A 27,641-nucleotide genomic window follows, 5' to 3' on the forward strand; every position below is an offset into this window, starting at 1 on the left:
TGCTAAACGAAGTCTTTCTATATTCCGTTTAGGTAGAGAACTTGAGTCGTTTAGAAGCCGTTTAGTGGTCGTTTATTGGATTTGAGGCATTTGGGAAATAAGGGTAGTGTAGTACCCTGGAGATTTGACCCCTAATTAGACCATAGTGCCGGATCGGAATATGACCATCACCGCGACAACTGTGCGATAATCCGAATGTCAAAAATAAAGATTATTCGTTTACGGATCGTTGTACTGACAACACCTTCAGCCTTCTGTTAATTCTTCTGCCTTCCGATTTTGTGCCTTTTATAAGTTCAACGTTTAATACAAATTGGTAAAACTCGAGGTTTTACATCTCAGAAGTGGGATTGTGCCATGCCGTCTAAAGAAGATATGTTGTGTGCGCTGGAGAACGCGAAAGTGCCGGTGCCTCCAACCGCTACGATTGCTCAAATCCGCATGTTGTACGAGGAGCTATTTCCTAGAAGTCACGTTGTAGCCGAACAAAAGCTTGCGCCCGAAGTAACGCATGAAAGTGTTGATACTGGGGATTTGGCGATAAAGCAAATGAATGACGAGCAAGAAATTGTCAAGACAGCTAATTCTGGCGGGTTAGAGACGGAATTAGAAACACTGCAGAAGGAGCTGCAAGTGCTCGAACTTCGTCAGAAAATCGCTATGCTGAAGTCATCTAACATCGCTTCGACTTCGCTACCATCATCATCATCACCACCACCGCTGCCTTTACCTACAGCGCAGCCAGTGCCGCCATCTTTAACATCGTCACCACCGCTCCCTTTGCCGCTACCTACAGTGCTGCCAGTGTATGTACCCAACTTTGAAGACTTCATAGGAAAATTTAGTGGTGAAAGAGGAGGAGTAGGGGTGGAGCACTGGTTTCGAGAATTTGAACAAGTATGTAGCTTGTACACACTAAACGACCAGCTGAAATTTTTCTGTATGCGCCGCCTGCTCACCGACACCGCCGCCATTTTTGCTAAAACCTCAGGCGCATGCACCTATGAGACACTGAAAGCTGACCTTATTAGTACTTTCACATCAAAAACATCACTAGAAGAAGTGTTTAAAAAACTAAGGGCACGACATCTCTCGCAACATGAAAGCATCACAAGGTATGTGTTGGAAATGCAGCAAATAGCGGGCACCGTCATTCCAGAGGAAGACTTGGTCAATATTATAATTGACGGAATTGATGATCCTATTAATACGTCATCCATACGTTTCGCTGCAAAATCGCTCGAGCACCTTAAAACCCTGCTGAAAAAATACGAAACTTTTCGTCAAACTCGTGGCGTGACTCCTACACCAGCACCGTTACGCACTAAACCCCCAGCTCCACCCCGCAGCACTGGCCCCTCGCGTCAATGGGCGCAGAACAACAATAATGAACCGGCCAGATGCTTTAACTGTTCTCAATTCGGCCATTATCAAAGCGCTTGCCCAATGCCACGCCGCCCCAAGGGATCCTGTTTTAAATGCCACCAAATGGGACATACACATCGAGAGTGCCGAAACTTCCAGCCCGTTACGACTGCTGCGGTGCACCATCTGGGTTCCCATGGATTCGATGAGGAAACTGCGGACCAAATACTGCTTAGCGAAATTGAAACGGTATGTGTTAGTTTCAATATCCAACATACATGGAGCGAACAAACGTTTTTACGATCACTTTTTGATACAGGCAGCCCTGTAAGTCTAATAGCAGACAATGTAGTACCAGGTAACTTTCCGCATCAACCTACCCCTTCTGGGTACCGAGGATTAGGAAATACTATGCTCACGACGTTAGGTCGAGTGGAGTGCAGGATCATAATTCGTAATATTAGTGTGACACACTCGCTTATCATTTTACCTGCTAGAAGTATGCCTTGGCCATTCATAATAGGTCGTGACCTTTTAGGAAAATTTAGAATCTTTCTTACACACTATCCAAGTATGATTCCCGCACATTATGCTCGCGAACCGGAGGGTAATTCAGATTTCGAAAAGATACCAAAACCTGTTAAGTCCCTTGATGTAGGTGATCCTTTTAGCCACATTTGTGTGTCGGAGATATTTGACAGCCCCCTTGAATTAGATATCGGGAAGCAACTTTCGCCTAAAGAGTCTGCTGCCATTTTGTCCGCATTTGATCATTGCTACACTAACTATCCTATTGAGAATATAGAATATCCTCAGTATTCCATGAAAATTAATCTCGTTCATGATACCCCTATTTATGCAAAGCCACGTAGACTTTCCTATGGGGAGAGGAATCAAGTGCGACAGATAGTAAATCAATTGTTAAATGATAAAGTCATTCAACCAAGTAATTCCCCATACGCTTCTCCCCTTGTGCTAGTTAGAAAAAAAAGTGGTGAAGTGCGTATGTGCGTCGATTACAGGCCCCTGAATAAAATAACAGTAAGGGATAATTTTCCATTACCGTTAATTGAGACATGCCTCGAACACCTGAGTGGTAAAAGTGTATTTAGTTTGCTTGATTTAAAAAGCGGTTTCCATCAGGTAAAGATGGATGAAAGCTCAATTAAGTACACCTCCTTCGTAACACCTGATGGGCAATATGAATATTTAAAGATGCCTTTTGGGCTTAAAAATGCCCCCGCGGAATTTCAGAGATTCATAAATTCAATATTACGCGAATTTATAGATTCCGAGAAATTAGTTGTCTACTTGGACGACATCATAATAGCTTCTAATGACTTTCACTCTCATCTTGAGACGTTGAGTTCTGTTCTCGAGAAACTTAAACAAAATGGACTTGAACTGCGCATTGATAAATGCAAATTTGCCCACACTAATTTGGAATATCTTGGATACGAAGCCTGTGCCTCTGGTATACGACCTAGTGGAAAACACCTTACATCAATATATAACTTTCCTATGCCTACTAATGTCAAACAGTTAAGAAGATGTTTAGGGCTCTTTTCTTACTTCCGTAGGTTCGTTCCATCATTTTCTCATATAGCTAAACCTCTTACAAATCTTCTTCAGAAAGATGTGCCATTTGATTTTGATAATTCCTGCATCCAAGCATTTCAAACCCTTCGTCAAAAACTTGTCCAGTCTCCTGTCTTGGCTATATTTAATCCCAAATATGAGACGGAGCTGCATTGCGACGCGAGCTCATTCGGTTTCGGTGCAGTCTTATTCCAAAAACAGAATGATGGGAAACTTCACCCAATAGCATATTTTTCTAAAACCACCTCTAAAGAAGAATCAAAACTTCATAGCTACGAGTTGGAAACTCTATCCGTAATATATGCGTTGAAAAGGTTCCACTCGTACGTCCATGGATTACCCTTAAAGATAATCACGGATTGCAATTCTCTTGTACAAACGCTGAAAAATCGTAACACTTCTGCGAAGATTGCCCGGTGGTCCCTATTCCTCGAGAATTATGACTATACTATTCAGCATCGCTCAGGTTCCTCTATGGCCCACGTGGATGCTCTGAGCCGGACTGAAGCAATTGGTGCTATAAGTGAACTTGATATTGACTTCCAACTACAGCTAGCCCAATCTCGTGATCCTACTATTGAAAGCATTAGGTCCCAACTAGAACTGGAAAATTTACCTGGATATGTTTTGCAAGATGGTTTCGTATATCATGAGTCACCCTCAAAAGAGCTTCAGTTTTATGTCCCCCGCGAGATGGTAGATAATATCATCCGCCACACACATGAGAAAATAGGTCACTTATCGGTTGACAAAACAATTTCAAAAATTAGCTGTCATTATTGGTTTCCTTCTATGCGGAATAGAGTTGAGTCTTTCATTAAGAATTGTTTGAAATGTATCATATATTCAGCTCCCACTAGAACTAATAATCAGAACATCCACAGTATACCGAAAGCTCCCCAACCTTTTGACACACTTCACATTGATCACCTGGGACCACTACCTCTTACGAAATCCAAAAAGAAGTATATATTAGTTGTGATAGACGCATTTACGAAATTTACTAAGCTATACGCGACTCGTTCCACTGGAAGTCAGGAAGTATGCAATGCTCTCAAACAATACATTTCCTATTACAGCCGACCCAAACGGATAATTAGTGACCGAGGTACCTGCTTCACGTCCAATCAGTTCGAAAATTTCCTTAGATCAAATGAGGTACAGCATGTACTCAACGCTACTGGTTCACCACAAGCAAACGGACAAGTCGAAAGGGTTAACCGCGTACTTCGACCCATACTCAGCAAACTTTCGGACTCTTATGATCACGATGATTGGAATTTGCATTTACTGGATGCTGAATATGCGTTGAATAATTCAAAGCACGCCAGTACGAAGTTTTCACCCTCAGTTCTCCTGTTTGGTATTGAACAACGGGGTCATTTAATTGATGAACTAACGGAGTTTTTAGACGAGCGTCGTGGAAGTACACTAAATGATTTAAGCGACATTCGGGCTGAAGCATCGGCAAATATAATTAAATCTCAGCTTACCAATGAGGCATATTTTCGTAAAAATCATAAACCAGCAGCTAAATATGAAGTTGGAGATTATGTAGTAATGCGGAACATTGATAGCAACACTCAGCAGAATAAGAAGTTGATTCCTAAATATAAAGGTCCGTACATAGTCCATAAGGTATTGCCTAACGATCGCTATGTCATTAGGGACATTGAGGGCTGTCCAATAACTCAGATGCCATATGATGGCATATTAGAATCAAACAAGTTGAAGAAATGGAGTGAGCCGTATGAAACCGTTAACGAAATTTGAATTACTAATATTTACACATAAATTGAGGTCAATTTGTTGGTTAGGATGGCCGAGCTGTAGTACCCTGGAGATTTGACCCCTAATTAGACCATAGTGCCGGATCGGAATATGACCATCACCGCGACAACTGTGCGATAATCCGAATGTCAAAAATAAAGATTATTCGTTTACGGATCGTTGTACTGACAACACCTTCAGCCTTCTGTTAATTCTTCTGCCTTCCGATTTTGTGCCTTTTATAAGTTCAACGTTTAATACAAATTGGTAAAACTCGAGGTTTTACAGGTAGCGATCCTTGAAACAGCATCCCAAGCGCCACAAATTAAGCACCTGTTCTTTTGTGCACCTGTTCTCCCCTATCGATTTATGTACCTTACATAGTCTATAAGCACTAGTTTAAGTACATTCATGTAGGATCTTCAAGATCCCGATGGATTAATCAATAAACATATTAAACATATTAAGCTTAAACGACTGAAAAATCAAATATCTGTAATTTTCGATAGGATAAATGGAACATCGGTTGTTTTAGGGCGGTCATCTGTGAATCGGTAGGCATATCAAAAATCGGTAGGAATACAGATAAATCGGTATTTCTGGTCACTCTGGTTGACAGCTCGTTCTCCTTTCTCTTTCTAGCGTTGTTCATTGTCTCTCTTTCTTGTGCTTCTGTGCACAGTGGGATGTCTCTTTTCGAAAACAAATTCAAATTCTTTTTATTTGGTAAGTAATGCGTCATGTTCATTGCTTAAAATTGTTGTTTTTTAATTTTGTCTTTTCAAACATTCCAAAAATTAAAAGTATCAAAATAATTAAAAATAAAACAATGTTTCATGTTCGAAAATCCCCATTTTTGACAGCTGCAGTTCTGCTTCTTCTTCTTCGCAGCTCGCACCAACACACACACACTCGCGCCATCTCCGATTCCGCCCCTATCATGCGCAGTGGGAAAGAAGAGGACAGCCTTCGCCCCAATCTGTACGTACACAGGGAAAGGTGTGTGCGTGCGCTCCACGATCCGATAATCTGTGGTGGCAGCAGCAGCAGCCCGACGACGACGGGGCTGAAAAAAAAGCGAAATTGAGGGAAATCGTCAGACAGCCACCGTGCGCTGTACAGCCACCATTAGTACGCTCCTTCGCCAGTGTGTGACGAACCATTTCGGACACGGACCGTGTCCCCACATAGTCCCTCCAAATAGCGAATGTCGGGGTACGGGGTATGAGTCATTGCTTTAGGTTGGCGAATGCATTTATTTGCAAACCGTGCAGCCGCGTGAACTAAAAGTGCAATCAGCAGAAGCAGAAGAAGAAAAGTAAAAAACGCTAACGCCACAGAACCTCTCCCGATGCAGTGCAGATGGTGGTGGTGTGGGGCGATGGTGCCGAGATGGTGACGGTGGTTGGTGTGACGGCGTGAGAGCAATGAGTCAGTGAAATCGTCCATCGTTTCGTGCGGTCGGGTCGAAAATCTTCCAATCCGGAAGTGTTCACCGTTCGAAGCATTGTGTGTTCATGTGTGTGTGTGTGATTGCATGTCGACAACGTATCGTGCACCTATCAGCAGCACCCCCTGTTCCCTGTCGCCACAGCCACTACAGCCAGCCCGTGCCCTGGCCAATCGACGAAACATCCAAGATGTACGGCTAAGGGAAGGCGGGTGAGTCGTGCGTGTTGTGTGCTGTGCGTATGTGTGTGTGTGCAGTGTTTAGTGCGAGTGCACCATTGTTCACGCGTAGTACGGGCTGCGTGCCGCGCTAGTGTGCGCGTGTGTATGTGCCCGAGAGTGTATGTATGAGTGTGTGTGCTTTGTTTTCGTGAACGAAGTGCATTTCGGTGACAACAAATCTCTCCCCCTTGTGAGCTGCAAAACAAAAACACAGTGGCACAGCAAACGGTGCCAGCCCAGAGCGGTGTAACCTTAGCAATAATACAGCAAAACGACCACACGACACAGCAGCCGCTGCTGCCTGGTGGTGTGAAAGCCGTCGTCGTCGTCGTCACGGCGCGGAATCCGTCGTCGTCTCGGGCACACAGGCACGACTTCGATTGATAAGCGACCTCCACAGATACCCCCCTCGCGCTCCGCAGCGTAATGGATTCGTTACGAAAATGGTTGAACAAGCCAAAGGTAAGTCGGTGCCCCTACCACCGGGGTGAACGGGGTGGAAAAGTCATGTTTTCTGCTGCTGCTGGCTGTCCTTGTAATGAGCAGCGACCATTTTCGCTTCGCTGCCAAACGGTCTCACGTATCTTCACTTCACGCCAGCGCTAAAAAGGTGATGGTGTCGTCATAGCTGCTGTCTGCTTTTTTTATTTACGCATTTCCACTTCCTCGTCTCGGTCTCTTTCTCTTCATGGGTGAAGTCCATCTTTTCCATCGGTTGAGAAGCAGAAGAAAAGCGCGAAAACAAGTGTGTGTGTGTGTGTGGAGGGGGTAAAGACGATGGGACGCACAGAGCGCCAACGAAACGACGAGATATGCAATGGAGTATTGTTTTTCTTGTTTTCTTTTTTTCCCCTCCCCTTCCCCCTCCCCTTTCAGTCAGTGACGTAGCGCGCGCGAGAAGGCTACCGTAATGTGTGTGTGCGTGTGTGCGTGTGTGCCTGTGTGTATGTGTTTGCTTGCGTAGTTGCGTTGCGTATGATTTGTGCAGGGATGGCGAAACCCCGCTCACGGGTTTATCCGATTGTTTGTCATCGCAAATTAAAGATTTGCATGTGCGCGCGCGCGTGTGTGTGTGTGTCTATGCATTTTCAAAGTAGCATTATAATGCAGGAAACAACACCGAACCATGGCCGAGCGCGCCATACACACAATCGACCGTGGAAGGCCTTGGGCGAGCGAATTGCGTCACCAACACACAGTAAAGCAAACACACACACCGTCGTCTCGACACAGACACACACACACGCGGCTGAGGGTGGTTTCTTTGGTTTCGAGAAAGGGGAAGGTCCGCCCCGGAATGTTTCTGGCCCGTCCACAACACCGACCACCGTCGTCCGCCCGAGCCAGCGTGCGACGATATCGACCCTTCTGCGTGTGTGTGTGCAGCGGCAGCGAGCACAGTAAAATACACACGCGCGCGCGCCACAACACAAACTCCGCACACGCACGGCGGCCCTCGGTCACAGTAGCCACACCATCGTCGCCACATAAATAAACACGCACCAGCAGGGGCGGGGAGGCAAACAACACATTCACAGACGGTGCAGCGCCGCACGCACACCATCGAGCGCACGTGTTTTTATCCGCGCCAGCCCTTTTGCGCCCTGTTTTCGGCACAGACACACACACACACACACAACCCCAGACATGAGGACGGTAGAAATGTCAAACACAAAACATACATCCATCCTCCCATCGCATGTGGCAGGAAGTTCCGCAGATCCCGGCAGCAGCCAGTCCCGCTACACGCGCGCGTGCTCGACCACCGCGGGAACCTTGGAAAAGTGCAAATTGTCTTGCCGCGACCCCAGGAAACGACCCGCACCGATCGGCCACCGTCACACAAAGGTCCGTCCACTCACCCCCCGTGTTGTGTGCCGCTCGTGCGTGCTGACATCAACCTTACCGAAGGATTTTGTTGTTGTCTGTCGTCCCCCTGGATTGTGGTTGTTGTTGTGCCGGCTAGCCCACCCCACCCCAGTAGTGCAGTTGCATCTGTAGATACACAACAGGCGATACTTTATCTTATCGATGCTGTGTTGTGCGATAACGGAACCTTGCCTTGTTGATATTTATAGCCTGCGAAGGCCAACAAACGATATTGTGAAAATATTACTCTTTATAACATTTCGCTGATTTATAACACTAACGATACTAACAAGGAGAACAGTCCCGCGTTTGTATTTTGAACCGTTTGTTGGTATAGCACACAGTACATAATGCCTCGTCACTTTGGTACATGCATTGTTTGATCAGTCCCACCAGTAAGTAGGTCAAACAAATGGGAAAAATGTCAGTTCAATTGTATACGCATCAGTTGTATTAAAATAGATCGTTCATAATACAAAGCTCTCTTAAAGATGATTATTTCTTGTCATCACCTTCCGTCTCAAAGACTCAAAGCTAACTCCAACAGGCACCAGTCAACCCAATCACTCAAGCACTTGTTTGAATTTTGATAACCTATATAATTTTGTGCATTGTCAACTCCCTAACCCCATGTACTTGAGTCTCTCAATGATCCCAATACTCGCAATAAAGCCGTAGTTGGGAAGCTCCTCCTTAATAAGTCTCCTTATCAGCTTGTTCAACTCGTGCCCCTTTGCTCCTGAACCGCGCGTGTACGTGTGTACGACATTGCCGCGATGCGAGGGTCATACGTTTACGCTAATGTTGTTGAAATTGAGTTCTGCCCTTCTTGTCTTATGCTCGCGTGTATGTATGTCAAGCGCTACGAGCATGAGATGTGTATTTTACGGTTCACCAAATCCGACCTGCTGATTCGCGTAAAGGCCCGGGAATACTCTTTTTTATTACTTACATATAAATCCTTTTTTGGAATAAGCTGTTTTCTTCCCGTTATTGCTGCTCTTCCATGCAATGCGCAGTAGTAATCATTTTCTGTCGCCGTGTGCGCTTACCAGCCGTGTGCTGCGTCAGTACATTTGTGGGAGCGAAGATTCGTGATAAGGCAGCGCTTAACCACTGCCAATTGCAAAGCTCCCCTGGTCCCACCCCCGGCAAACCTTGCTAATTGATTGAGGCTTAGACGAGACATCCCACCCCCCTCTCTAGACACACATTCACAAAGTGCAATTGCATTTCGATTGCAGCCACATGCACCGGCACACTGCGCTAATTGCTTCAACTCTGCAATCCATTCAAGTGTGGTGCAGGTCAGTGCAATCACGGGACCACTTGGGACGTTTTCTGTTGCGCCTTGTTTCGTTGATACATTTTCCTTTCTGCGAGGAAATTCGCTTGGCATTCAAAAAATCTTTGTTCAACAGGAAGGATTCCAACAAACTAAGAACGGCAGAAAACAATTATTTGAAAAGAGGTTATTTTTATTAATTATTTTATTAAGAATGGGACCCTTCACGATTCTAGTCAGCTTTTTGTATGGAGTTTGACAGTTGGAGGCTGAAATCATGTAAACACTCCACACAAAACCGCACACAAAACTAGCCTGCAATCTTCAGTCTAGATTATTCTAGCCTCAAAGTTAGAATTAGATTCGAGTACCTGCTCGAAAAATGGCAAAACAAGGTGGTGTTTACATTTATCCCAAGGTGCATTAAAGAGATCTGGTGATGGAATCCAGAATCAAAGTGTATCTAGTCCAGGTGGTCTCGTAGCATGTTTTTTTAGAACCAAATTTGAATATCACTTTTTGACAGAATGGGTGAAAACTTTTGTTCAAACAAGCTTTCTGAAGGCTTGACGAATACACATAACACTTTTAAAATCTACATTCAGAAACAGAAGCGATAAAAATCAGCCTTCTAAATTCATACACCTTGGGATAAACGCACCTGTATAATATAGGGGAAGGTAGGTAAAGACGGACACTGCGGGTAAGATGGACACTTGTCATAAATGCATGAAAAAGGGAATTTTCGAGTAATTCAACCATGTAGAATCCAAACTGAAGGTAAAACAACACATTTGAGAACATTTTTCGTGTAATATATGCGAAATTGGTTAAATTCACGAACAAAACAAATTTTCAATTGTGCGCAGCTTTGTGGATCTAATTTTATTACTGCAGGTCGTAAGCTCTGTAACTTGCATTGTTTATATTTTCGGAAGTTTTATTACATGAACGATTTGTCATGAATGTTAAGCAAAAAACTGGCGAAAGAACAAGAATGAAAGAATTAAAAAATCTTGTTTTCTGCTGGTTTAAACATCCTGACACCAAAGCGGGAAAGACGGACACTTTGTCATAGGGAAAGATGGACACGGAATTAGTTGAGTTATTTTACTTTTTATATCAATTGGTGATGAATATATTTCTTCAAACACCTTAAATAAGGGTATTTTGAAGCTATAAACCAATCAGCAACTTAAGAAAGTATTGAAATATGCGAGGAATGAAACACTGGTCAAAATAGCAGTCATGCGTTATGATATTACTCGACGCTGATGAGGTTCTTCACGAAATTCAATATTTTCTCGCGACTTGGACAACTTTCATAATCAGCCATACCGGCGAACTCGTTCGTCGAGAAACATTCGTCGCTCATGAGTGGACAGGGTTGTATCACTAGGTTGGCCAGTACAAAATCTATACGGTTTTCTAATTTTTGATCTAGAGGGCTATGAAATGAGTGAAAATGAGCGTCGCGGCGAACGTTCCCAGGAACGAACGAGTTCGCCGGTATGGCTGAATAAAAAAAGATGAAGTACTGATATCAAATCGTTCAGGAATAGATGAGAGATTATATGGCTTTACAGAATGGGGTTCAAAAAGTTCAATCTTCAATGTAAGAAATGGCAGGACCTATTAACAAGTCCCTCAAATATGCTGTGGTCGTGGACTTTCTGCGGAATACAGGGTTTTCCATTCCAATTAACAACTGTCCACAGTCAACTAGCAATCCTCGATTTGAAAAACACAATTGTCTACCACTTACAAACAAGTCAAGCCGTTTTTGGTACACTGTCCATTTCAATTTCACAATTGTCGTCTTCGAAAACACACGTCAGATGCGGCACGGTTTGTTTTGGTTTTGGCTGGAACGTGTATCACTTGTAGTTGGGACAGCTGGGCAACATGGACATGTTAGGCATTTTATGTATACTTTAATCTTTCAATACAATGCAGGAATTTTGACATTTATCGGTGCTTTTACTGGTAGTCAATGAAAAAAAATTACAACGTCCCAAAATAACCTAAAAACTGTAACGAGGCACAAACTAAAACCAAGAATAACTAAAACCAACTGATAAAACTGCTTCACATGTCCAAATTGCCCAGCTTTCCCATATTCTGATATTCAATCAAGACCTGTTTACAACATGGTTCAATTCTTACAGACAAGTGATACACGTTCCAGCCAAACCCGTGCCGCATCTGACGTGTGTTTTCGAAGACGACAATTGTGAAATTGAAATGGACAGTGTACCAAAAACGGCTTGACTTGTTTGTAAGTGGTAGACAATCGTGTTTTTCAAATCGAGGATTGCTAGTTGACTGTGGACAGTTGTTAATTGGAATGGAAAACCCTGTAATATCCTAAAGCGAAGTTTTAAATTGTTGTTCTGTAAGCTGATGCAACGTCCACTGTTAGTGCCCAATATTAAAAAAGATGCCTTAGATTCTGCATGCTACGTTCTATTAGAAGCGGTGCTTACAATTCCTAAATTCACGGCTGAATGAATCGTCGTTGCAATTGGCCAAGAATTGGTTTATAAACGTACCAGGACGTGGAAAGCGATAGAATTTGTTAAATTACTGTAAAACTCTTCAATTTTCAACGTTTTCTAAAGGTGTCCATCTTTCCCATATCAAGTGTCCGTCTTACCCAAACACTTCCTAACTGCACGAAAAAAATTCATGAAAAAAAAAACGCAAAAATCGATAGAAATTTAAAAGTTTCAACACATTTTCTGATAAAAACATGAGTGTAAGATAATGTTTGCACATTTTCATGGTCGTTGCACCTATATATCCTTAGATTTTTACCATTTCCCTTAACGTGTCCGTCTTTACCTACCTTCCCCTACCTACTTTGATAGGTGCTCGAAAACTGCTATACAATGCAAACAGCTGAGAGGCTGAAATTTCAGCCTACCAACTTAAAACGGAAAGGCCCTAAAATTGATTTCCACGTGGGCTTTAAAATTCAAATCTTATATCGAATTGAATGCTATGCTATCCCTAAGAGGAACCCCTAAAGAAAATAACTATAAAGAAAATAAAAAGAAGTCGTGCAATCCTGGAAGAGCGTATCCTTTCATTATATCAAGTGTACTTCAACCACCACCAAGTATTTCCTTCTTTTTATGGTTTCCATTTTGGTAGCAGAATACAATCGATAGCAAAGAATCACAATTGGTCGCAAATTCGGTGACCATGACAGTCAAACAAAAATCATTATATAATAGAGAAACTACAGGGAGGGGGCGAAAACAGCGATGATTCACCATGCAATCCATGTGTGGAAATTGCAATCCTTCAATCTTGAGAGAAAAGCTATGTTTGTTATTTCGCAACCGAAAACAAGACACGTACGAACCTTTTTTCGAACTAGATTAATGCAGGCCACTCAACAACAACAACAACTGCTGCTATTGCCGGTTGTGTTGCGCATATGTGTGTGTGTGTACACGCTTAGGAGGGCACGCGTGCGTGTGCGGCCTTTTCTGGTCTGGTTCGTTTCTTCAAGATCGCCTGTAAGCACAAGTAAAGTCGATCTGATTGAAACCAACCTTCGTAGAGGCCGCCAAAGAGAAGCCCTTATTAACAGCTTTTTAAAACCTTAAACGATATCAAAATGTAGCAAAAATAACCTTCTCACATTAGAGTAAGTTGTTGCAATTGTTCAACCAAAAAAAAAACGACACACGACACAAGAATAATAATAAAATGAGAAAGTTTGTGTGTGTTTGTTTGTGGGGTGTGTTTTTTTTTTTTTTGGAAGAAGAGATAACGCACGAAAACACAAACGACGGCATTAACGGGGTGGGGTGCGATGATATGATGGTGATGTAACGTCGCCCCGACCGGGGCCATATTTCTTATTCAGGCCTTCGCAAACACGAACGGCCCGAACGGCCCCAAACGGGTTCCATAATTGATAATGCGAAAAACGGCCAAAACTGTGAAACCGAACCTGAACGACCGAAGCTGGTTTGAGCTTTTCTGCAACTGTTTCGCAATCGCGCCACACCACCTCGCTGGTCGTCCGCATTTATGCACGCCAAACGATGCGCAGACTACTGACCGCCAGGGCCGACTGGGGCAGCATATGTGGCAGAAGAGCGTTGCGGCGGGGTTGCCTTTTGTCTGCGACGCAATAAGAAGTGCTGCTTCCACTGCGGGGGGCCACCTGTCGTCGGTGGTGAGCGTTCGAACCGTCGAGAGCGCTTATCCATGCATGGCGACGAACCTCGGGGCTGTAACCCGAAGGGATGTAATGTTAACCGAACGAACTACAGACGCAGACGAGATTCCGGCTGCCAATTGGGAGAAGGTTGGCCGCAAGTGGTGCTGTCCTTGATTGTAGATTCAAAATGAGATTATTAATTTTACAGAATTTAGTTGGAAAATGAATGTAACAGTCATCAATACAACTAAAACAAACAGTAATCTCCGGTTTCAAGGCCAGACGACGAACTGTCGCGCACACACGGTGTGTCTTGTTGCCCCCTATCTCGGTCGTGCCACTTCAATTTTGTAGAATCTGTTTGTTGTTCTACTTTATCAACAATGTTTGTGGCTGGTGAGAATCTTCATCTCCTTCAGGAAGATTGAGCACATCAACAACAACGTAGAAGTCTTTCTCCTGTAGCACCATCCCAAGCAAATGATTGTAAAACTTGAAGAAACAAAGAGCTCGCTCGATGGTTTTAAGTAGATATTTATCGCTACACACCACCATCATTGCTGGCTATATTCATGAAATCCAAAGACAGCCCAAACGAATCCGCCACGACAAGAACTCTGTCCACTGGCACGCCATCGGCACGCGTGCGGGTTCGGTTTCTTCTGGAAGTATCCTCCGAAGCAGAAGCATCGAACGAGTTTACATTATTTTACCATATGTTGTGCAATAATACAGCCCAGTAGTAGTGCGGTGTTGCATGAGTTTTGCGGCAAAAGTGAGTGGCCCAAGGCGTCTGTTCGGTCCGGCACAATAAGTTCGTTGCTGTAGGTCCGTCCGTGTGCCTAGCCAGCCAGAACCGCCAGGTTGGTTCGGGTTGTTGGTGTTAAGATATGTGTGTTGGCCCTTCCTCCAAGGTCGTCGCGGTTGAACATTGGCGTGACTGGGAAGATTCAAAAGCTTTTGCAGCAAATGTATGATGGATGTTGAAGTAAGAAAATATAAAATGTAATAAATAAGATATAGTAAAATCAATACACACTTAGCTATACAGGTTATAAATAATGGAGTAGCTCTGGAGGTACAACAGCACACGACGACGGAGTAGCTTGATTGCTGTGCAATTTAATTGAGCGTGTACCGTAATTGTCGTCTTGCGAAAGCCACCTGTGAAAGTTAAAGACATTCGCCGTCTCTTTTTAACAACAACGAATGCTGCTTTTCTTTAGAAGCGTAAAACAAAAAAAATGTCACAACGATTAGGCCCCGCTGTGTGGTACGTGCTTTTGACCGTCTACCGTTTACGCTATTCCCCACTCGAGGGGGGGTTTTGCACGTCATGCGAGGAAGACCACGCGACGGTGCACGTGGAAATTGAGTGCCAACTATCGGGCGAAGATGTGTGCCTGGAACCGTTCAGCGGGAACGGCCGTCGTCCAATACGTTGAAAGCTTTTACTCTACTAACCCTCCCTTGCTCCCTTTAGCGCGCGCCCTCCCTGTGGCAAAACTCTTGGCCCACGGGAGCCCACGGGGTTTGACGCGTTAGCGCCCGGGTGTTGTTGCGTCGATCAATTTCCATTGTGTCGCCTTCACGGACGGTAGCCGCTAACGAGTTCCTGCGTATTGACCTTGGCAGCCGCGCGACGGCCAACACAGTACGACGAAATGAACTTGCCCGCGGCACCCGAGCCGACGGTGGTCGTAATGGCCATGTGTGTGTGGTGACGGTGTGTTCACACCGTACTCACCGGTAAGCAGCATACCGCTCTGCCTGCGACCAGGTGGACTCATCATTAAGGAAGCAGGAAGTGGAATTTTCCGACCCCGAACGACCATCAAGTTCGGTGAAGACAGTGGTCAGTTTTTTTGTCTATATTCTTTTTCTAATCGTTTGGAAGAAGTGAATCATGTGTCTATGATGAAACAGAGGGGTTTTTAAGAAAATGTGGTTTGGTACTGTGTACACGGAGGAATAGGGGGCAATATGGCCATGGTAAGTTTTTTTTTAGATTTTTATTTGCGTTTGAGAAATGATGTTTAGAAGGCTTTTATGGGATTCTTTGTTGGAGCATTGCGGCAATTAGGTAAATAAGAGAACTATTTACGCCTCAAGAAGAAGTTAAATCGACAAGGCCAGCAACAAACTATTCGGTTTCGTGGTAAACGTACTGCGTGACGTATTCTGAGCGAAATCGAAAACGAGTCGAGAAGTAGAAAAACTCATCTAGATCTACAGAACCTTAGCAACAGCCACGTCGTGTGTTCTGACTGACTGACTATCTGTCTGCGTGGTACGTTACAGGGTTTTCCAATTAAGTTTGAAATGTAAACATAGTTATTCGCCACGCGCAAAATGTTATTCCACATCGATCTGACATTTCATTTCCATCAAAATAATTTTTAATTTGTTCAGCATTATTTTCAACACATGTTAAGCTGGATTGAGTTTGACAGTTCTTTGAGATGTGTTGAAAATCATGTGTAAAACTGAAATTTCAATATGAAGCAAATACATCATTTGACAGTTGTTGAAAAACATCTAGGATGTGGTGAATAACAATGTTTACATTCGAAACTGACTTGGAAAACCCTGTAAGTTTGGATAATCTGTATAGACCGACAAGACCGCTTAGGTCGTTACGCCAATGAGGAGAAAGTACCGAACACAATATCCACATTTGTTTGGTTTTTGACATTTGTGAAAAATCTATGCAAATAAGTCATGCAGTTGAGATGTTGTTATTTAATGCGCAAAAATAGATGTCAAAAATGTAGTAATGCTTCGTAAACTTCAGATTCATACCTCAGATACAGTTTCATGGAACCTAAGCAAATCAGCAGTGCTCAACCATCACAACCAATGATGTCGATTCCTCCAATCACTGAATATTCTAAATTCCAAAGTCTGTCCAAGTTCTGTCGAGATCTCCATGTCACCTGGACTCGATGTCAATCCAGCGTTCAGAATAGAGCCTAGTGTTTCTCAGTAGATACTATTTGACGTTTCTGCAAGAAATAGTGCTATCTCTTCATTCAACTTCATGAATTTGACGTTGTGTTTGAGATATCAATGAAACACACTACTCAAGGCGTAATTATAGATATTTGATTGACGTTTAGTTGTAAAGAAGGACTCTAAACTTATGTGAGTCACCATGTTCACTACTAAAACAATTATGAATACGATAAAAGTTTACATTATTTAATTTTTGTTATTGTATTGTTTGATTCTTGGTTTAATTTACATGATTAGCCCTATACGGCATACACAAATTTTAGAAAAATATGCAGATCGTTTGCCTGAGATGATCGTTCAGCTCGTAAAGATCATAACGTCATTTAGAAAAAAGCATTTAAAGCTTTATTGTATCATTGAACCAATCGCATTGTGCAGATTATTGACAAAAGCAACAAGTTCGTGTAATATTCTAGACGGAAGGAAAATAAATGAAGTAGGCCTTTAAAATTCTGCATGAGGAACCTAACACCGTCAACTACTACTTCTGGTGCCCATTATACCTCACCCTGCTTTATGCTGTGGGTCACCAATAGTTTGTTTCTTTGTTTTAATGTGTTTGTTTGTTTTGCATCAAGTGTAGCATTTTGTAACATTGCCCTTACGGTGTAGATAAACACTATCGCAGTTGCTTTAACTGGTGCATATAACCATAAACAATGTTGTAGGACAATTTTATTAGCAACCGGCACGTTGAGCTATACACAGACTGGTACATACTTGGACGCAAGACAGTCAAAGATCAACTCGCAACCGAGTGTACGCGTACACCGTTGTGATGTGATGTGTGTGTGATGTCTTTCTTCCCCATTGTGATGTTAATGCTAATAATCGAAAGTAATGGAAAGTAGTCGTTCTCACCGGCGACATTTACTTACGCTTTCGCTTCTTTTCTTCACGAGTTTTAATATTTTTACTGAGTTGTGGTACATATTTTACTGATCAAAAAGTCCGTAATGCTGTAATTTGTGCAGAGAAAACTTTAAAACACATTTTTATGCTATATTTACACTTGGTCAAACGTTGCTCAAACTTTGTTATTAAAACGTTTAGCGTGTTTTTCCACGTGCCGGTGGTGTCCCATGCAATTCAATTAGTTCATCGTTGAGTCACTTGTTGACATTCATTCCTCCATTGTCTTATCGCGTAAATCCCAGTGCAACAAGGGGAATGGATTTGTGTGTGTGTGTGTGTGTGTGTGTGTGTGTGTGTGTGGGTGATTTTTTTGCATTCATAATAATTTCCATTCCGTTGCGAGATAATGATGATGACGGTGTGGATTTTCAGGCAAAATCGATCAAAATTGTAAAACGTGATCCGTTACGAGTTTGCAAATGAGGCGGAAAAATTGCAGTATTTCCGTAAATCATATGCAGCAAGTTATAATGGATCGAAGCGATCATGCGAGTGAGTTACCAATTTGCTACATTATTGCAGTTTTTTTAATAAGTTTAAAATGGATTAAATATTCGTAATTTGAAATATATTTTACGAACTTTTTGTGTGCTGAACTTGAAGTATCGTACAGATTAGCAGGTTTCCGTGCAAAACGATCCATACCGATCGTAGCTCCATCAGCAACATCACCGTCTTCATCATCATCATCATCATCATCATAATCCATTGAAAGTTTGTCCGACATTGGAGCAGGCATAAAAAACAAAAACCTCCTCACATTCATGCTGCATTTATCGCCCGGTCGCTGAATCGAGTGGCGAGGTAAAGGTGAAAGTAAATCCACAACCACACACACACACCAACCTCCCAGCCACAGCATAAGCCTTTTGGCATTGGACACAGCCAGAGTGGCCACGCTGTGTGTGCGTGGAAACTTCTTTCAGCTCTTTTCTGTTGTTATTGCTGTTAGTAGTACGTGGGGCACGTTCGCTGCAGTTCAGTTCCTTTTTCTTCTCCTATTGCTAACCTGCACGTGGAAAAAAATATAAGCGAACAACGGGTTTGGCGTAAAGGAAACAAGTTTTCCCACCACTTCCTCGAGCAACGGGTTCGCAAGGGCTGAACGCTGTTGCTGTTTTTTTGATCGCTTTCTTGCCGATGTGAAATAAAGTAAAAGCAGGCTCGGGGAGAAAAGCGTGCACACACACACCATGGCGGCGTCAACGACGACCCCGGGGAGATTTGTGAGACCTTTACCCATTGCTGCTGGTGGGCGCTCGCTCCATGTGGTGAATGTCACCGATTATGCGTTCAGCTGTTTGGTTGAGCTTCGCTGAAGGGAAAGGGTGGTACGATGCAGAAGCTTTAAATGCTCTTAGGCACTGATAATAAAAAAATATATGTTTAATTCAAATTACCTGTTGTAAGGTGGAGTGTTAGTGTGGTAACGGTATAAAAGCGTGGGCAAAGCGATGATTTTTTTGTTCGAAGCGACTGATAACTGGGGTAATGGGTGGATGGGTAAAATTGGCAAACATCTGGAGGCGACGTAGGTCCGCCCAGCATTATCCGAGAATCGTCTGGAGCCACTCAGAGTCGAAATCGTCCGGCGTCGTTGGGAGTCGTCCAGAATCGTCCGGAGTTGTCTGGAGTCATTCGGAGTCGTTCGGATTCGTCTGGAGTCACTCGGAGTCACTCGGAGTCGTCCGGAGACGCCCGGAGTCGTCCGGAGTTAATAAGAATCGTCTAGAACACCGGTCGGCAAACTTTGCTACCAAAAGAGCCTAATTCTACAAAAATGTTCGTAGAGTGTCAAGTGAAGAGTCAAACTGTTAAACCAAGAGCGAAAATGTGTGAAAGATCTATGAAATTTATGAGATAATTATTTATCTGTAAAGAGCTGTCATCTCGATACCAAAGAGCCGCATGTGGCTCGCGAACCGTACTTTGCCGATCGCTGGTCTAGAATCGTCTGAAGTCACCCGGACTTGTCCAGAGTCGTTCGGAATAGTGTTGGGTCAATCTGATTTCAGATTCATTAATAATTCGAATGAATCTTTGAAGTGATTCAATCAATCTGAATCTCGGTTGGTAAGATTGAAAAATCTCAATGATTCATGAATCCATTAATAGATTCACGAATCTCAAGGGATTCATAAATCTCCAAAGATTCATCGAGCTTGAGCTTCTTATTATTATTATTCTTCTTCTTGGCGCAACAACCTACATGGTCATGCCAGCCTATGCATGTTTTCGAGACTTCTTGGGAAGTACCACGCAGCCGTATAGTTAGTTTTGCAATGGGGAGACAGTTCATGCAAGGCTTGAACCCACAACGGGCATGCTAGGTGGGATCGCGCAAACTCAATATTTTGAAAATCATACATCTGTAAGGATTCATGACTCGCTGGAGATAAGTGGATTTAAATGGATCAATGAATCTTTCGAGATTTGGATTTGGATTCATAAATTATTGAACATTCGTAAGTTTTTTTAGATTCATGAATCTTAGAAGAGTCGATTCGATATTCGAATCACTCATCACTGAAGATTCATATGAATGAATCTCAACGAAGGATTGATGAAACCCAACACTAGTCCGGAAGTCGTCTGGAGTCGTCCGTAGTCGCCCAGAGTCGGAGTAGTACGGTGTCGTTCAGAATCGACCGGAGTGGGCCTTCGAAACAAAGGCCTGAATTGAATACGAAGTACACGCGCAAAGTGAAAGGCAAACAAAACCCAACACAATGAAATGCCTGATCACAAACACATTCCATCGGATGGCTCCAGTTACCTCCGATCGACTCTGGACGACTCCGAACGACTGTGGACGACTCTGGGCGACTCCGAAATACTCCGGACAACTACAAGCGACTCCGAACGACTTTGAACCGGACGACTATGGCTCTGGACGACTCCGACTCCGGACGGAACTAGTAGTTCCCAGTTTTCGAGAGTCGGAATTGAACTAACAATAGTCGAAGTAGGATCAGAGTCGTGGGTGCGCTCCAGAGAGCACCTCACCACTGATAACCGAGAACTGATTGCCGAACGACGATGTGTTCCAGATTTGTGGGATGAGTCACTGCTCGTCTTGATGAGTCTATTATCGCTATCATCATGACACTATCACCCGTTGTTCCCGATTGCAACGAGGCGCACACAGTACGGCAAGAAGAAACGTTTCGTTTGATAAAGCGACATTTTCATTTCAGCATGTGCATGTTTCATTAAAACGGCAAAACGGCATTAGTGCCTGATGTGAGTGTAACATCACGTGTAGGAAAATGAGAGAGGATGGATTAGAGCAGCTGGAACGTGTTTTTTGTTGTTGTTATTAAACCACTCGAAACGAAACGTGTAACGTGTGGGTTTTATAATTTTTCACGTGTTATCACTTTTTGTCTTTATAAATGTGATTCTTTTTTGTGTGCCGACAGTTTGCATTCACATTTTTGAAAATTTGTAGCATTTATTCAGCTATTTTATTAACCATTTCTTACATTTTAGTACAATGGCTTGGACGGGTGGTTCATGATCGTTTTTAACCGTCTTTAAGAGATTACCAATACAATAGAGCATTGTGGGAACAATGTACACGTATCAGCAAATAATGGAAACGACGAACTGCACGAGTGGCAAAATGCTTGTGACAATGTACAAAGCGCACGGTGCATTACCGTCTTCCGCCTTGTCCCAGCGATAGGAGAACGACCTGCTCATTATCGTTGAACGGGACAGTGAGCAAACGAGAGAGGCGAAACCAGTGGCAACGGCGCTACCCTAGAGAAAGCACGGCGCTGCCGTCTTCTCACATTTCCCCCTTGCTTATCGCAAATGTCTCCTACCGACAATCGTGTTTCATCCACCTTGGATGCTGCTTTTGTTGTCGCACGGCAGCACGAAAACCGGAAGTAGCCGTTGGACGTACAATTAGTGGTCTCTGCGATGATACATCTTTGCTGCGTTTGACCTACTTTCCAATTCGCGCTACAAAATACCAGGTTTACTGGCTTTTTTATTTTTATTAAATTTAGATAATCCTCTGTCCATCACTTTTTTTTGCGCCGGTGGAATAATAAACGGTCATTTCCATTTTGCTGTTGCGCAAGGTACGAAACTGCACGCGCTATTCGTCGTAAGCGGCCGAATTACATGCCAGAGTCCAGGGATGACGTGGAAGGAAGTGAACTTAGCGCGTGCAATGGTGGCGAAATTGCGTTGAAACCGAACCCGCTCTCTCCCACCTCCATCTTAACCGCGTTGGCGCGTCGGGAATGGTCGAATACGGTGTGCAAAACGGCAACGTAACGGCGCCCGCTGCTCGTCGCTGATCGTTGATTATTATTTCTGGCAGGGCGTAAAACACCGTTTGTTTACTAACGGGCTTTAAGACCGGCTTACCAACAGCCGCCACCGCCGCCCTCGTGCCCTGCTGCTCATTTTCGTCACACCTTCCCTCCCGGTATGCGTATGAACTCAATTGGCCATACACAATCCGGTACAGAGTTTTTGGCTCGGGGCAGGCATGTGCTCAACCTCTGGCGCGTAACAATGCCTGGCGGGCGGGGGGGGCAGCCGAATCTACCGGTTTCGGTTTGCACCGCCACGGTCCTTCGCCGTTCAATTGCGCATTGTAGGTGGTGGAGTGTGCGCACGAATGGTAACCACGATCGTAATCGCGTGTGCCTTCCGCGCAGGAACAACGCATCATTCATGGTGCGCTGCTGTTGCGCTGCGTGCGGGTAGTTTCGCGGTACGATAGCGATACAAGAGCGTTATGTGCACCGTTCACACACACACACACACACCAGTATCGGTGGTGGAAGATGTTTCGAACGCAGGCTGGCAAGAGGTTATGTAAAATTGCAGTAAAGTGCACTGCAAATAGGTAAACGGTTTCTGGTTTTGTTTGCAAATATGGACAAAGTCGATGGTGGACAGCAGACAAGGGGACTTTTCCAAGGGATGTGTTGAGCTGTATTTATTTCATTACAATTTGCTAATTAAATGAAAATCTCTGTAATTGAAATTAAGATATAATTTATCTTTGAATTTTCTAAAATTATGTTAAACTCCTGTCTTTGTAATTATGAACAACGATTTCTAATGCAAACCATGTATCACTTTCCTATCTTTTCCCCTAGGCTGACGACAAATCGCTGCTGGCACGATTTTACCACGCCGATCGTGCACTGACAGCGATTGCCAGCGAGCTGGACAGTTTCGATGGACGGGCAGAGCCCGTGCGCTGCACACGACTAGTGAGCCGACTGCGCCAGGGTCAGGTAAGGAAACATGAACCTCCCCCCCCCCCCCCTCACAACAGTAAAGTAATGTTACCTTTTCCCCCAATGCCGACATAGGATCGCGTCCTCGCAATCACCAACCAAATCATGGACGAGCTGCTCGGCGACGATCGGGCCCAGCGTGCCTTTCGCGTGAAGTTCCCGGAGGAGGTGCTGCAGGAAAGCCTGGCCGGGCAGCTGTGGTTCGGGGCGGAGTGTCTGGCAGCCGGCTCGTCGATACTGAACCGCGAGGCCGAGTCGGCAAAGATGCGCCCGCTCGCGAAAGCGGTCACCAAGAGTCTGGAGATCGTGCGGAACCGGCTACGGGAGCAGTGCCTTCGCAACAACACGCCGAACAGCCCGACCCTGCGGCTGGACATTAACGATGCGGCCACCGAGCAGCTGTACGAAAGCTTGAAGATATTCGACCGGCTGTTTGCCGAGTTCGAGCTGGTGTACGTCAGCGCGATGGTGCAGGTGAAGACGAAGCAGGAGTACGAAATGCAGGAGCTGATCTGCGTGCTGTTCTCCGAGACGCTGCAGCGGGCGCTCAAGACCGGGCTGCTCGAGCAGGAGCAGGTGGATTCGTACGATCCGGCGCTGATGTTTTCGATACCGCGGCTGGCCATCATCGCGGGGCTGGTGATTTTTCGCGAAGGTCCGCTCAACATGGACCAGCCGGCGGACAACATCTCGGAGATGTTTCGCCCGTTCCGGAAGCTGCTGATAAAGATGCGCGACCTGCTGCACGCGCTGACGAAGCAGGAGCTGTATCAGCTGGAGAAGCTGCTCTGCACGAACGAGGAGATTAGTGCGAGCGAACAATTGATCTGTGATGAAAAGGGTAGAAGCGGCGGTGATGGTGGCAGTGGCAGTGGCGGTACGGCCGCTGCTAGTGTGAAAGAGTTTGACGCGCTGGAGCCGGTCGGTGAAAGCCAAGAGCATGTGGTCATCGTAACAACGGTCACGACGACGAACGCGCCAAATGTCGTCGGTGACGGGCCGGGTGCGACTGGGTGTACCGATGCTACCAGCGGGGCCGATGGACGTTTGCACATAGTTAGTCAAGGGTATGGCGTGAGCACGGGTGCAACCGGTAGCAGCGGTTTCGGCAGTGGCAGAGGAGGCTGCAGTAGCAGCAGCACTAGCAGGCCGAAACAACGTCACAACCAGGCGCATTTGCGGCAGAGAGGGGCGCCGCGACATTCCAGCCAATCGTTCGGACCGGAAGCTAGCTACGCCGGGGACGACCGAGTGCCCGTGGTGGAGGAGGACAATAACAATCACCTGCGGAAAGAGATCGAAGAGGAGGACGTGGATGAGGACGTGGAGGAGGAGGAGGAGGAGGATGAGGAGGAGGACGAAGTTGACGATGACGCGATGCTGAAGGACGGGCTCGTGACGACAGACTGTGCTTCGGGCTACCTGATACCAAACACCAACTTTGGCAACTTGCTGCAGACGAACGAGGCACCGCTGACGGACAGCTTCATTGCGACGGACGACGAACTGCGGCTGCTCGGGGCCGAAACGGCGTCTTCCCCCCCGGCGATGACGCAGGCCAACATTGATAGCATTCTGGCAGCGAGTGCTGCGGGTTCCGGTGGCCAGCAGCAACAGCATCAGCAACAGCAGTTGATAGATTCTGACTCCGGCCACGGTACGGCAAATCACAGCACGGACATGTCGCCGGAACTGGAGACCGAGCGGACTGTAGTGGCGGTTAGGCAGCCAAACGGTGCGCCACTGGACGGTAGCGCCAGCAAGCAGCAGCCCGTGCGCGATCGATCGAGAAGCGGCAGCAGCACCATGCACAAGCATGCCGAAATCAGTGAATCGTCCAGTGACTACGAGGAAGCGGACGTGGACGACGAACCCGACGATGTGGATGCGGACGATGACGACGAAGAGGAGGACGACGTGGTTGGGGAGGTTGAGGAGCAGAATGATTCAGAGCCCACGTTTAACAGAAAGGTCGGTGGCGCGCCCAAGGAAGCGTTTCGCAGCCAGCTCAGATGCAAGGCGGCGAGAAATCATCGCAAATCGAGCCACCATCGTCCGCGGCCATCGACCTCATCGAGCTCGTCGTCGGCGGCCTACCGTAATAAGTCTCAATCTCATCAGCACCACCACCACCATCACCACCATCATCATCATTCCTACGCCGAATCGGCCGAGGGTACCAGCTCGGTCGTCAGCACTATTACCACCAGCAACAACAGCACATCGAACGGAAGCACCCGCCACCACAGTCGAATGCAGCAGCAGCAGCACCAGCAGCAGCGCAATTCATCCTCCAGCTGTGATACATCACCGACGCAGAGCGAATGCAGTGATGCGCAGGAGGTGGCGCTCGCCATCCGAGCGGCTGGACGAAATAAATTCAAGTACGCTTCAGCCTTACCTTCCCTTAATCGTGTCAATTCTGTACTAACAACCTTCTTCCCCCTTTTACAGATCAACGGAAAACCTGCTGCACCGTCTGTTCGTGTGCATTGCCGGCGTGGCCGATCAGCTGCAGACGAACTTTGCCGCCGATCTGAGGAAGATGCTGCGAAGCGTGTTCATCATGAACTCGTCCCCGCCCGAGCCGGACGAACCGCCGGAGCCGAACGGCAGCGAGGAGGAGTCGAAGGACAGCCAGCACAACCACCCGTCCGATCTGTTCGAGTTCCGGGCCAGCGAGCAGGACGTCATCACGGCCGACCAGCAGAACCACAGCGGCGGCTCCAGCCAAAGCATCTACTCGGCCGAGGAGGCGAACCCCGAGCAGGATTCGGTGTTCGGTTCGTCGGGTGATTCGTCCCCGGTGCGCCGCACGGCCAGCGTCGAGAGCCGGAACGTGACGGTGAACGTGTCCGTGTCGGTAGTGGCCTCCTCGCCCGTCGGTGCGGGCGGAGCAGGTGGAGGGGGTATGGTCGGGGGCAGCCGGACGGCGCAGGAGCGGAGCGTGAGTCTGAGCGAGGCGTGCATCGTGGTCGAGGGCGGGAAAGCGTCGGCCGGCGGCGGTGGTGGTACCCGAAGGCACAGTGCCAGCGGGTCCAAAAACGACTATGGCCGCAGCCGCAGCAGCCCGAGCAGTCCCGTCAACAGCAATACTGGTGGTGGTGGTGGTAATCATCACAGCTCCGCCCATCACACGGCGCACGAGCAGCAGCGACGGATGCCGGAGGAGCCGCCGAGATGGATTCCGGACTGCGATGCGCCGCGGTGCATGGCCTGCGCGTCGGCCTTTACACCGTTCCGCAGAAGGCACCATTGCCGCAACTGTGGCGGCGTGTTTTGCGGCGTGTGCTCGAACCTGTCCAAACCGCTGCCAAAATATGGTTTGACCAAGGCGGTTCGCGTGTGTCGGGATTGCTACATCCACGAGGTGGGAGTGTAATAGCGTTCGGTGGAGTGACGAACGGCAGTGGCGGGTTTGGATGAGAATGCCGCCCAGCTATAGCAGAAACTCCTTTCCGCCGAGTGCTGTGCGCTTTATTAGGCGCTGGACCCCGGGGCACGTTAGGAGTGTCGGGTTGGCTGAGGCTTTCTTTTAGGCTGCTGCTTCTGCTGATTTGATTTTTGTTGTTTTCCCACATGATTTTCGGGGGGGTTTTGTTTGTTTCACCAGCTTGACACTGCGTACTTTTGACGAGCGGAAGCTATACGTTTATGTTTCAGATATTTTGATGCAGTTATTTTGATTTTGTTTACTCAAACCATTTGTGATATACTTTCATCATTTGACCATGTACAGTACACGCACCTTGCGAGCGATTTGTGCTTTGTTTATTTTACATTTTTTCCCTTTGTTCTGTTTGTTTGTGTGGATGGCGTTGATCGGAACCCTTGCGTTCTTCGCCAAGCACAATGAAACGTGCGCGATTTACATCTTGCGAATAATTCTACATTTGTTTATCATTTGATTCGACGCAAAAAATATATGTTTTGTAAATGTTGATACGGAAAAATAGCAACAAAAAAAAAATCACACAATTTGACCAATTCATAACACCAAGAAAGAGAGAGAGGAACGTCCCCGACAGCGCAACAGGGGAGAGCGCCGTTCGATATAGTTTAAAGGCAAGCCAATCAAAAGAAAACAAGAAACAAAAAATAACCCTCATTGCTCATTGAGTGTGCAGGGTTGTTGCGGCTATCGTTACACGTGACGCGTATTCCATTTAAAATCCCCAAAAAAAAACCAAAACAAAAAACCCCAACGAATAAACTATTAACATTTGCTCTATCAATATTCAGCTCCAAAACACATTCCCTCCCAGCTGGCAAGTTTGCGAACCACCACTCCCTACTCAAGCAAAGGCTGAGATATTGCTGCAACCGGCCGGTTTTGTTGGCACGGTTTTCCGGCAAGCCAACACGAAGAAACACGTGAAAAACGGAAGACTTTGTTTGTTATACCTATTACGTATGATTTTGTATGCACGATTGAATCAATGCCAGTTTTCGCATTTTCGGTTGTGGCGTGGATTTGATGCTAAGTGAGAACGAAAGAGAGAACGAGAGAGAGAGAGAGAGAGAGAGAGAGAGAGAGAGAGAGAGAGAGAGAGAGAGAGAGAGAGAGAGAGAGAGAGAGAGAGAGAGAGAGAGAGAGAGAGAGAAGAGAGAGAGAGAGAGAGAGAGAAGAGAGCGAGAGAAATAACTTTAGTCATATTTAGTCTAATTTACGTTCTAGTATCACCAACCCACATCGTAC

The 27,641-nt window shown here is 45.8% G+C and overlaps 3 protein-coding genes across 8 annotated transcripts in view; all 3 read left to right on the forward strand.

The window, feature by feature from the left end:
* The window catches only part of LOC120948371 (ABC transporter G family member 23), a 188,339-nt gene that overhangs the window by 104,267 nt on the left and 56,431 nt on the right, over positions 1 to 27,641 (forward strand). The window lies entirely within an intron of this gene.
* On the forward strand, positions 110 to 4,926 carry LOC120952205 (uncharacterized). Its single transcript, XM_040371417.2, has 2 exons — positions 110 to 1,614; positions 4,044 to 4,926. Exons 1-2 carry the CDS (start codon positions 358 to 360, stop codon positions 4,062 to 4,064), a joined length of 1,278 nt encoding a protein of 425 aa, XP_040227351.2. The 5' UTR covers positions 110 to 357; the 3' UTR covers positions 4,065 to 4,926.
* On the forward strand, positions 5,742 to 27,570 carry LOC120947386 (lateral signaling target protein 2 homolog). 5 transcript variants are annotated; one of them, XM_040362672.2, is made up of 4 exons: positions 5,742 to 6,867; positions 22,799 to 22,939; positions 23,018 to 25,326; positions 25,397 to 27,570. In XM_040362672.2, the coding sequence occupies exons 1-4, from the start codon at positions 6,832 to 6,834 to the stop codon at positions 26,322 to 26,324; spliced, it is 3,414 nt and encodes a 1,137-aa protein (XP_040218606.2). In that variant the 5' UTR covers positions 5,742 to 6,831; the 3' UTR covers positions 26,325 to 27,570. The 5 variants fall into 5 exon arrangements, with proteins under 5 accessions (XP_040218606.2, XP_040218604.2, XP_040218608.2 ...); XM_040362670.2 differs by lacking the exon at positions 5,742 to 6,867 and adding an exon at positions 6,905 to 8,253; XM_040362674.2 differs by lacking the exon at positions 5,742 to 6,867 and adding an exon at positions 14,649 to 14,727.

This window comes from Anopheles coluzzii, chromosome 2 (assembly GCF_943734685.1).
Source record: "Anopheles coluzzii chromosome 2, AcolN3, whole genome shotgun sequence".
Classification (NCBI taxonomy): domain Eukaryota; kingdom Metazoa; phylum Arthropoda; class Insecta; order Diptera; family Culicidae; genus Anopheles; species Anopheles coluzzii.

Coding starts and splice junctions, on each gene's coding strand:
- LOC120952205 (XM_040371417.2), top strand. CDS start 358: ATGCCGTCTAAAGAAGATATGTTGTGTGCGCTGGAGAACGCGAAAGTG. Junction 1,615..4,043: donor TGCTTAGCGAAATTGAAACG/GTATGTGTTAGT, acceptor TTCCTATTACAG/CCGACCCAAACGGATAATTA.
- LOC120947386 (XM_040362670.2), top strand. CDS start 8,053: ATGAGGACGGTAGAAATGTCAAACACAAAACATACATCCATCCTCCCA. Junction 8,254..22,798: donor TCGGCCACCGTCACACAAAG/GTCCGTCCACTC, acceptor CTTTTCCCCTAG/GCTGACGACAAATCGCTGCT. Junction 25,327..25,396: donor GCTGGACGAAATAAATTCAA/GTACGCTTCAGC, acceptor CCCCTTTTACAG/ATCAACGGAAAACCTGCTGC.